The sequence below is a fragment of the Berghia stephanieae genome, chromosome 1 (genome assembly GCF_034508935.2).
Source record: "Berghia stephanieae isolate SIO BIC M18660-M18661 chromosome 1, UCSD_Bste_1.3, whole genome shotgun sequence".
NCBI lineage: Eukaryota > Metazoa > Mollusca > Gastropoda > Nudibranchia > Aeolidiidae > Berghia > Berghia stephanieae.
The window spans coordinates 77460051-77471752 of record NC_088360.1 but is presented as its reverse complement, the minus strand read 5'-3'; the positions used below and the strand labels follow the sequence as shown (position 1 = coordinate 77471752).

General features: G+C 33.4%; 1 protein-coding gene across 1 annotated transcript in view; it reads left to right on the top strand.

The window, feature by feature from the left end:
• The window catches only part of LOC144957773 (uncharacterized), a 22004-nt gene extending 11486 nt beyond the window's left edge, over positions 1–10518 (top strand). The window contains exons 5-7 of the mRNA XM_078889190.1: positions 1505–1603; positions 6303–6398; positions 8078–10518. Coding sequence (XP_078745316.1) covers positions 1505–1603; positions 6303–6398; positions 8078–8415 — 533 coding nt within the window. The 3' untranslated portion in view covers positions 8416–10518. The remainder of the gene's footprint in view (positions 1–1504; positions 1604–6302; positions 6399–8077) is intronic.
• Positions 10519–11702: the final 1184 nt, after the last annotated feature.

Below are 11702 nucleotides of genomic sequence, written 5' to 3'. Positions count from 1 at the left end.
AAATCAAAATTTTAGAGGGAAATCAGTGAAAAAGTTGTTTTCCTTAGAATCCAATATATGTGACCAAACTGAACTTCTCAAATATATTCAAAAGGCATTTTAAAGTGCCATTTTTGATATAAATAAGGCTGGATTTCATGCATTATACGTTAAGATTCTAATTTTTAAATTAGAAATTCTAGTTGCTCAAGCTCAATTATTTAATTGCTAAAAAGAATAGTAATATTTTTTGACACAACATTAGAAACATCAAGTAGTCACATGAGATTGTATCCCAATTGTATCATGATTTTCACAGTGTAAACCATGAAAGTTTGTAAAACTAGTCTTTCAGGACTTACATGGTTTGCAACTTTCACTGACAATGTATTTTTTTCTTTTATGGAGCTTCATCATTTATCTTATTTTATTTTTATCTTTCATTGATTGTAATTTCCTTCCCAACTCTACAGGACGGGTTTTAAGAAAATACCTGATAAAGAATTGAATTAGCTCAAAAACTAGAAATGATAGAAACATCTGGTTTTTTGCATTGGTTTCAGTCACTATTCAAGTTTTTTCATGATGAAAATTTCAGGAAGATTCTATAAGCTGTTACAATACAGTTGCGCTTTTTTTTAAAAGGGAGAAATTTGACTCAAGCAATTTTTAGAAACAAAATTTAGAGGAAAGATATAAAAATGTGTCTGATTCACACAATCAAACATAAAAGCACACCAAGCATTGACTTTCAGAGAGTTACGACTATATTCAATCAGTTCATCTCTCGGTTGTTTCCTCCAAATATGAGTATTGTGACGATCACAGTTCCACCTATGAAAAAGAATGCCTCATCGGAAAACATGATTCATTCTTAGAAATGCCAATCTCTATTGAGAACAGTATTGGCAAACTGCATTCAAGCTAGTGATCTGGTGATTCAAGCTTTTGAACAGTTTTCAACTTGCATGGAGAGAGATGTAATTTCTAACAACTTTATGAACTGATGAACAGCTGACGGGTAGTTTTCTAAAGGCTAGTTGAAGGAATTGTTTTGGTTTGTTTTCGAAAGAAGCCCTCACCTGACCTTAGATGTCGTCTGCTATGGGCTTTCTTCCCCTCGTCAAGTTCTTATACCACATATGTTTTGTGTTTTCTTTTTTTATCATTTTCTCATCGGTACAGTCTTCTTACTTTTGTTGGTGATTTGAAATCATATACCACAAACTTTCACTTTTTCTATGTTGTCTGCCATTTTTGGTTTGTAAATTATGTGTTCTACAATCATGAACTGTGTTTTGCCTGGTTTTACTTTAAACATCATAATTCAATAATCAAATTTTTTTTTGCAATTATAATTGATATGACACAAAACGATTAATATGCAAAACAACCAGATGTCTCTAACGTTTTTAGTTTTTAACTATTTCAATTCTTTATCAGGTAGTAATAAAAAGACACCCTGTATATCTTGCATTTGTTGCTAATCTTTTCTATTACTTTATCACCTGAAAATTTTCAACAGACAACAACAATATCAGTACTTTGAGTCCAAGTTCAGTCACCACCAGTCCAAACTGTCAGACAGACTCGACAAACAATAACTCATCGAATGCAACAAGCTGTAAGTGCCATTCTAATTTCTAATTGATTCTGTTGTGTTTGATAGAATTAAAAGCAGTGGTGAATGTCTACACTTTTCTTCCATTGATAGCATGTTGCTTTATCGCCTGTCCAAGGTTTTCTCAGACTCAATATTTTTCACATTTGAATCAAATGTTCAGTGTCATACAGGTTGCTCCCATACTTTAACAATGTTGAATGCAATTACAGGCAATATCATAGGGCAAAACAATTGTAGAAAGAAACTTTAATATTTCTATCTAAGAAAGACATCTTCTCACGGGCAGAACTTTTTAACAATTTTAAGCTGAAATTTTTTTGTTTTATTTATCAATGGATTAGATGAGCCACAATGTGTATAATAAAAAGAAGATTTAAACCTTAGACTCCTATGAACTTTCAGGATTTAAACTTTTGGACAAGTTGACATTCAACTTAATCTATTGGTATTTTAATAGTTTTATGCCTTAAATCTCTCTCTCTCTCTCTCTCTCTCTCTCTCTCTCTCTCTCTCTCTCTCTCTCTCCCTCCCTCTCTCTCTCTCTCTCTCTCTCTCTCTCTCACACACACACACACACTCACACACAAACTCACTCACTCAAACATCACACACACACACACATACACCAATGACATAACTGCTCCCCTAACAATTTGCACAGTTGCTATTCTCTTGTCACCATCCAATGCTCAAATTTAAAATTTAGATCGTCGGTTCTAAAATAAAAATAGAAATACACAATCTGAGGCATCTCACTCACATCAGCTTTTTAAGGGATTTGGGGAATGGAAAAAGCAAGTGGGAAGCAGAGTTAAAATGTATTTGCTAACTGTGACATAAGCCTGGAATGCTGTGGGAGCAAACAATGTATTGTCAAATCAGGTGATCAGGGATTTATTTAAATGGAAAAGAGCGTATACAGCATGTAGACTGTCCTAACTATGAAGAAGAAGGAGAGTGAAATGAGAGATAAATAAATAGAAAAATGGGTGGATGGATTGACAGATTGAGATAGAAAGATGGATGAATGGAAGGAAAGGGGTCAAATATCGTATTAATAATAATAATAATGATAATACACATTTATACGGCGCTCATTATCGTGTAAATCACAAGCTCTGGGCACTTTACTATATAAATTATCAATTTTAAGTGAAAAAATTATTTAAAAAAAAATAATAATAATAATTCATAGCCAAATCAAGGATTCATGGAGTCAATAAAAACAAATACAGTAAAAATGTGTCTTGAGATTCTTTTTAAAGGTAGGTAAAGACTTACACTCCCTCAGACCAAGTGGTAGTTCATTCCAAATCTTGGGGCCGAAACAAGCAAACGATCTATCACCAAATTTTGTTCTTGATCTTTTTTCCGAAATTTTCGTTTGGTCATTACATGATCTTAAAGTGTAATTTTCAAATTTACACATGACCATGTGATCTGTGAGATATGCCGGTGCTATACCAGTCAAACACTTATAAACAAGACACGCTGCTTTGTAATATGTGCGTTTTTCAATGGGCAACCAGTGGAGAGAGGCCAACAAAGGGGTTGCATGATCAAATTTTTTTTGCCAAAAACTAATCTTGCTGCACTGTTTTGCAGTAGTTGTAATTGTTTAATAGAAGCCTGAGGCAAGTTGACAAGCAGGGAGTTACAATAATCTAGTTTCGAAAAAATGAGGGAAGCAACCAATGTTTTACATGTTCCAATTGCAATATACTGACGGATCGAACTGATTTTCTGCAATTGAAGGTATAAAGATTTACAGAGAGCAGAAATGTGAGCTGACATTCTCATTTCTGAATCAAAATAGACACCCAAATTTTATACCATTATATTATATTTTATTACCATTTGATGCTATCAGTATATGGTTCCATGCTGTAGGGATTGATCACTTTGCTGTTTACTTACTCAAAGATTAATGGTGGAACATGAAATAAAATCTCTAAGCCTGCAAGTCTGCTCACATCGAAGAAAATTCCTTATAACAGAAAATTGTAGACTAAATCAACATTGATACAGAGTAACCCCTACATCTCTGATTAAACACTTCCCTTTCTTGTCCATTTGTCAGCATGTTTCTAACTTTTTTCGCTATCATTGTTATTTTTATAATGTCAATCAATGCGTAATGCTTCTAATTCAGTTTTATAGTGAAAACCTGAAATTTGTTTATTTTCTGTCAACAAATTAAGGTTAATCTCGCTCAAGTTAATATTATGATGAAGTATCTCTATTCTTTCCTTTATTGTAAGACCATAGTTTTTTTTGTTTTTGATGAGTCATTTAAAAAGTTTTTTACACAGTTCCTGTGTGCTTTCCTGCATTCTCTTTGTGTTTCTGATTTGACTTGCTTAAATTTGTCCTTATCACGGTCAGATTTTGTTCTTTTGACTTTCAAGAATACTTTCTTTTTCTTTCCAATAAGCCTTTTAGTTTTCGTATTAATCCATCGCTTGTGGAGTTTTCTGGGGTACATTGTCAATAATTATAGTTTTCATATTGGTGGAAAAAGATCCCATCGTTTACATATATCAGTATCAAATGTAATATTTGCCATAAATAAATTCAGAAGCAAATTGCTGAGATTCCTGTTCCATGTTAGCAATATTTGCCTGCTTCCATAAAAAGATGCTTCATTCTCTTCACCGGTCGAATTCAATTTGGTTTGACTCTGTTGTCAATTTGCACAATATCATGGTCACTGATTCCCAGTAAAATTTTTACACATGTGATGAGTGGTTCATGAGGAGTAGATCTAGTAATGAGTTATTTCTTGTGTTTTCTCTGACAACTTGTTGCAGACCACTGTCTCACACTGTATCAAGAGAAAGGTTGTTTAGATTAGAAATACTGACTCCCCTTGAAGTGCTGTTGTTCCAATTTATATTAGGTAGGTTAAAATCACCTGCAATCCAAATCATTGATTTGTTGTAATCTTGAGCAACTTACTTGATGTCGTCACATATTTCATTTGATGTTTCAATGTCATTGTCTGGCTTCCTGTAAACAGCTCCTATTATCAGGGGTGGTTTTGGTTTCAACAAGATCTTGCAGAACAATACTGTTGCGCATTGCGAGTATATTGTCTTTTTCATTATGTACTAGAACACAACTTGTCAATGTTTTTTGACAGATAAAAGTATGCCACCCTTGTCTCTTTTCCATTGTCTTCGTCTGTCCTTTCTGTAAATATCAAATGAGTTAGTGAGGTGAAGTTCACTTTTTCTTATTTTCTCATTTAACCAAGTTTCTGTTCTAAGAATGATGTCTGAGTTTGTTTCTTTAATAATATTTGAAAATTCTTTTTTATTCCACAAATTTTGAAAGTTAATGATTCATGTTCTTAACATGTCAGTTGATTTATGATGTGTTATACAATTCATGTCAGTGTCACTTCCTTGTAATGTTTGTTTTTGTTTTGACTTTTTGTTGTATTTGGTTTTGCTCAGTGCATTGGTGGTTATAGTATCTATGTTATTTTTTATTTCATTCAGTTTACCATGTACTGTCGCTTTTTGTTCTTTGTGTCTTCTTCCATCCGTCTTTCCTCTTCCTGCCGTGTCAACCGAAATAGACTGAGATGTTTTAGTTTAGTCACAACTGGTTGTGGTGGCAGTGTTGTTGTGGATTTGAACTTGAGTAGATCCTAACAGGCGGGTGGTTGGATGGGAGCATCACCCTTGAATCATATACCTATGATGTTCGCATGGGTGTACGATCCGATAGTGATGTCGTTTCTTCTTCTCTTTACTAGCCTATCCTGCTTCTTTGGTTTGTGATTGTATTTTTGACAGGGGATATTTTTTTTCTGTAAATCTTCTGCCTGTTTGTTCTTGGTTATTTATAATTTAGCTTATGATATCTTTAGGTTATGAATTTGATTTACATTTGTACTGTTTTTGTTAGATTGCTTGTTTTTTTGTTTCAGCGGTCTCTCATATAACCTCAATTGTGTTGGAAGAGACCTAAAGCAACAAACAAACAAAAAAAAAAAAGATCCTAACAGTGGTAAAAGATTTTCATGGCAGGCATGAAATGGTGTTAAAATTTACGACTTTGGGTTGAAAAACAATAAATATATCAAATAAAACACACAATATCACTGTAAATATATACTAGTAGTAAAAGGAATTTCAAACCGATATTGCACAACTAAAATTAAATCTACAATATAAATGAATAGCTGGAAAATATAAAAAAAAGAAAATGTGCAGAGTAGGTGAAAGCAGCCTCTCAACGCTCAGCACACTGCGCATTCTCATTCTCTTCCCTTTATCAACAATTTTGTGTGTCAATCTAAGGATTTACAAAATTGGAATTGAGTTATCAAACCTTTGAAAAATTGATATTTGAAAAGACAAATAAATAAATGAACAAAACATTACAATTTATCTGAATTTTTTATCATGTATTAGTTTTTATTTTATCATTATTATACATTTTTACACTTGAGTTAATAATTTTTGATAATTATTTTTTTTCTGTTGTCAGGATAATAATTTTCTCAACAAGATAATTCAGTATTGATCTCGTTTACTTTTAACAGTTGTACATCATATTCCATAGCTGCATTACTTCTTATCTTAATTAATGTTTATCTTTCATTGATATTAGTTTTCTTATGAAATTCTTTATCTTGCATTTGTTGCTAATTTGTTCTATTACTTTATCACCTGAAATTTTTACACAGACAGCAACAATATCTGTAATTTGGGTCCAAATTCAGCCTCCACCACTTCAAACAATCAGACAAACCCGACAAATAGTAATTCAAGTGCAACAAGCTGTAAGTGCCATTCTAATTTCTAATTGATTCTGTTGTGTTTGATTGAATTAAAAGCGGTGGTGAATGCATACATTTTACTCCGTGAACAGCATGTTGTTTTGTCGCTTGCCCAAGGTTTTCTCATACTCTCTGATTTTTAAATTTCCCTGTAAAGAAGGCTATTGTCCACAAAAAGTCGAATTTTTTTATCCTTTTGATACTTTACTTGGCATATCATTGATATAAATCAAAAAAAGAAGTGGGCCTAAAACTGTTCCTTGAGGTACACCCGACAGGACTTGAAATGAAGATGACATTTTGTTCTCAACCATGACTCTTTGGGATCGCATCGAAAGAAATGATTTAATCCATGCGTGGGTGTTTTTTGAGATAAAGCTTATTCAAGAGGCTTTGGTGGTGTACTGTATCAAATGCCTTGCTGAGAATTCATAACCCTGTGAACCAGCAATGATCAAAGTGTAACAAATCAGAGAGCTGCATCGAGGTGTTATCGCATAACATGAAAGAATGGTGTGTGATGCTCAAAATGTGAGTGGGTGAATGAAAGGTTTCTTTATTCTTCCATCGGTTATAGCAAGTTTTGAGAGTTTCTATCGTTTTGTAAGCTTATTATAGTGCAAATAATAAATTAAGTTTAATAAACTATAATCGAAATTATGCTGATATCTTAATGCAAAATATCTCAAAGACAATGATTTTAATTATAGAGTGTTTGGTACCAACATAAAGTGTGTTTGGTACCAACATAAAGTTCACAGTTTTCTCAAAGTGTTGCTAATTGGTAAAATCGACTGTGGTTGTGCAAAAGTGATTTTAATTTAACCAGATATCAGTAACAAATCTGTCAAGTATCACAGGAGATAATCCATTGCAGTGGTCAGGAAATTGATGGAGTGAATGACCTCTTGACCGCGGTGCAGGTAAAGAACTAAAAGATCGCCTGTTCAACTCCGTGTTCTCCTCTCTGATGATATCTTTCACTTCATCCATACACCGCATCAGTGCTGCTCGATCCTCTGGATGTTTTGTGTAGAGCCATCTCCGTTCAGCCACAGTGAGGGTGTGTGTGTCTCTAGAACCGTCGATAGGGTGTTGTTGAGGACGGTGAAAAAATTTGCATCAATATCTTTTGAAGTCAACTCGTCCTTGATGTATTCGTTGAATGTCTCTATGTCGATGGCGCAGAGATTGCGGGATGTAACTTCTAATGTGTGTCTCCTTGGCGTAGGCACATCAATATTGTATGTGATGGTGAAATGGTATGAATTGCACGGGTCTGTAACTTTCAGTTTGATGACTTCGACTCCAGATGTTACGAGCCAGTCGATAATAAGGCCTTTTTCGTGCGTCAGTTTCTGGATATGTAAGATAAGACTGTGGTGATCTAGAATTGCCCTCGTAGCAGCAGAGTGGTGATCGCATGTAGAGTCGTAGTGGATGTTAAATTCACCAATGATCAGGAAACGTTTGGACTACTTCTAGGATTGAATCATTTAGAAAATGCATATTACACATTTATAAAAGATGATAATTGTGACAGTTTGCTTTGCTACCTTTTTATCTCTTTTACAAACAAGTTGAGGTAGATAAAAGGGCTGCACTTAAAAACTTATAAATTGGTTTACAACTTGAATCACAGTGTCTTGATATCTTCCTATGTCTTTACTTTCCATTTCCAGCTTCTCGATATTCATGTCGCCCTCGGCCTTTCCTTACAGATGACACTCTTATAGTACATTGTCCAAAGGGTTTTATTGACTTCATTTCCAGCCATTTTAATGGAAGAAGAGGTAAAAACTGGGAAGACTTACTGAGCCTCTATGGATGGAACTACAAAGATATCAAATTGTTTGGTAACAAAAATCATTTAGATGGTTATTTTCGTGGCATTTTGGAGGAGGAAGGATTCCAAGAATATACTATTGGCCTTTTGAAAGACGATTTAAACAATATACCCAAAAAAGACACTTTGAATGATGTTATTAAATGGATTGAAGACTACAATAAGTTACTTTAGGCCCTAGGGAAAAGAGAGCTAACTTACATCAAACGATTTTCTGAGGTTTTTTAACAGTCAGGTCAGTGCTAGCTTGATCTGACAAAATGCTTACATTGAAAAAAAAAGTGCTGATTGGATTTCATTCATTTTAAAGATAAGTAAGTGCATAATGCCATTTGACCATTATTTACTTTAAAAGATAATTTGTAAAAATAAGGAAAATATCCGAACACCGGTATTTGAATGTCTGGGTGCAAGAAAGCCATTCATTTCACTTTTTCTTTGACAAAACATTTTTTGAGATTCATAATCAGCATAAAAGCTCAATTAGTAACTGTAAATTTCTTGTTGGCTTTTAATAGCTTGTTATAACATTTTTTTGTTTTATATTTCTAGTTTTGTACAAATCAAAAGACATACAAGCAAATAATTGGCTTGTGACAATGGTTTGTGTAAAACAATTCTAAGTTATCATTATTGTTTAAAATGCATTATCAGCATTACTCAAATTTTGGGAGGGATTGTAAACATTATCTCACAATAAAGCAAAAAATCTGTGTTTGCTATATATTTTATCAATAACAAAAAAATTCTTAAAACATAATAATAGAAATCGACATATTAATTGTACTGTCATCAATTTAGTGAAAGATTTAAACTTGACTCAGGTGTAAAAGAGTACCTGGCACCAATTTTTTCTCAAATTATAGTGCTCTGTTGGAATACGAAAAAACTCCAATATTTTTCCCCCTGACATGACACCCTCCTTTCACAATGTTTTCATTTGAATGTATTTAATGTTTTCATGTGTGGTTTTCCAGTCATTAGGAACTATTAGACCCATGGAGCCAGAGTTAATTCCAATTTCTATAGCGTAACACAGATATTACCAATCGTTTGCTACTCTTTGGATAGGATGCTAGTCTACAGCAAAGTTCTTTCCACCAGGTCTAGCAGAACCTGTATGAACAAGGGAAGTTTAGAAAAAAAATAATTCTCAAGATCAATCCCAAAGGTTGCAATGAATGATAATTGCTCGAACGATAAAGACATTTGTTCTCTGTGTTTAATTCAGAGTTGTCAATTTTGCCCATTTTTTATCAGAAAGAAGGAATTCAGTTTGTGACATCCATGGTAAATTTTGGTGAAAGGATTATTTTAGGCATTTTGTCAGATCACATCAGGATGGGACTAAAATGAGTACTCATTTCATTACAATTCAGTTTTGTTGAATACATTTTCACTGTTAATTATTAAAAATAAAAGGAATGAGAAATTTTCGTTTTCATTTGTCAGTTAATTTCCTATGTGTCTGAGCTTGTTAACTCTAAGGCTCACTACAACAAAAAATCATTGTTATTTATCATGATATCTTGGTCTTCACTTCATAGCCTAGAGGTACCGAATTCAATGCACTAGCTGTGTGGCCTGGAACAAACTCACTCTACAGTGTTGCATTACAACTAATTTTAAGTTATTGTTGTCTTCTCTTGAAATAACTCTTTTTTTTTCTTTTTTTTTCTTTAGAGATCTAATTCTGCTTTTATCTGCTTCCATACACCTCTTGAATATTATCATTGTGCTTTCATACTTTTAAAACCAGGCAAAGAAAGCAGAAATTCCCCAAAAAAGGCTAGTGAAATGTTTTAAATGTTTAACTTCTTGATCAAATCATGAAATAATGTAAATGTAAACCATTATTCGAGGTGCCATATCTTGTACAGATATTTGGTCAAGTGATGTTTATGACAAAGTTGATAAATTTGTATTTCAGAAATTCGAATTAATATATATATATATTTTTGGCCTGTGTATCAGCAGGAGGGGGGGGGGGGGGGTTGAAGTGGCTCTGCACTGTGATCCGAAAGGTCCTGGGTTTAAATCCTGCTCCAGGCACTTTCGTCACACTTTGGATAACATAGGAGATTCCTGTTGACATCAGACATCCTCATTGATGCATTATCTATATTCCTTCATAGTGTGCCAAGGCGATGGGATCTAATGGTGCTGTTGCAAAAGGGCATAATTTTTTTTTTTTAATGTCAGAAAATTTAGCGGCGATTATGGATTTTAATGTTTTCATATTCATTCTTTGTCTTTCCAAAAAAAAAAAAAAGAAAAGAATTTTAGATCAATTTAGGAGTCAGAACCTTTCTTTTGATATATCTAAAATCATTATCTTAATATATTCTTGGGAGAAAAATTATAATTTTTATGGATTTAACCCATATTCATTTAAATGGGAAAATTATTTTCAAATTTAAGCTTCGAGATCCGTCCACATCATCAGACAGAAGGAATGTGGGTACTGAATGTGATAAAATATTAATATAAGCTTCATGTTGATGTAAGGGAAATTGCAAAGACTGAAGGGAAACCAATGACAAATATGAGGCTACATGACAATTTTATTTAGATTATAAGCGGCCAAATTTCAAAGAAGTGGAAATTGCAGGCTTTCAGCAATTAAAGAATTTGAGAAAGTCAGTGATAGCATTCTGCTTCTGTATGCCAGGAGTCACCTTTCACTAGTTGTCATTTTCTCTTGCCATTAGATATGTGGCTGAACATTTATTGTTTTTGATTCATATAAAGCTATTGTTGTTCTTATTGACAAAAACGCAATGCTAATAATTGACAGTTCTTCTGTGGCCCTTTGTTGCTATGCCTGTCAAGCTATTGACATGGATGCTTTTTTTAATTATTATCTTTTAGTATGAGTCTCAAGTTATTCAATCAACATACAGTGAAAAATTACGTTGGTTGTCCTATATTTTATTAAAACTAATCGAATAAACATTTCGGTGGTTTAATTTTTTACTCAAAAATTTTTAGTAAAGCATATTTTGGCCCTGAAATCAACCAATGACTGTGAACTGAAGACCCATAGCCCCTTAAGTACTTGCCTATCACCTGAAGCAAACAACCCACAGATGCTAAGCATTACTCACAATTTTAACACAGATGATTGAAAAAAATCATAGTGTCTTCGGGTGTTGTGGTGCAATTTCTTCATAAGTAGTGTGTCAAAATAATGTGAACAATGCTCACTTACTGGACCTGACCTTTTCGTCTTTTTGTATGGGTAATTCAGGCCTTTTTGTTGACTGGAAAAAAATAGTCAAAGAGGCGGACCGGGCTAAATGGCAGGAAATATTTTTATTGGTTCATGTTTGGTAATGGTTGAATCATCAATTGTCTCTCAGTCAAATTTTCCCAAATATTGTGTACAAGATATTTATTTGCTATAAAACACACACACACACACACACACACATTCACAAAGATGGACTTTTTTGAGATGT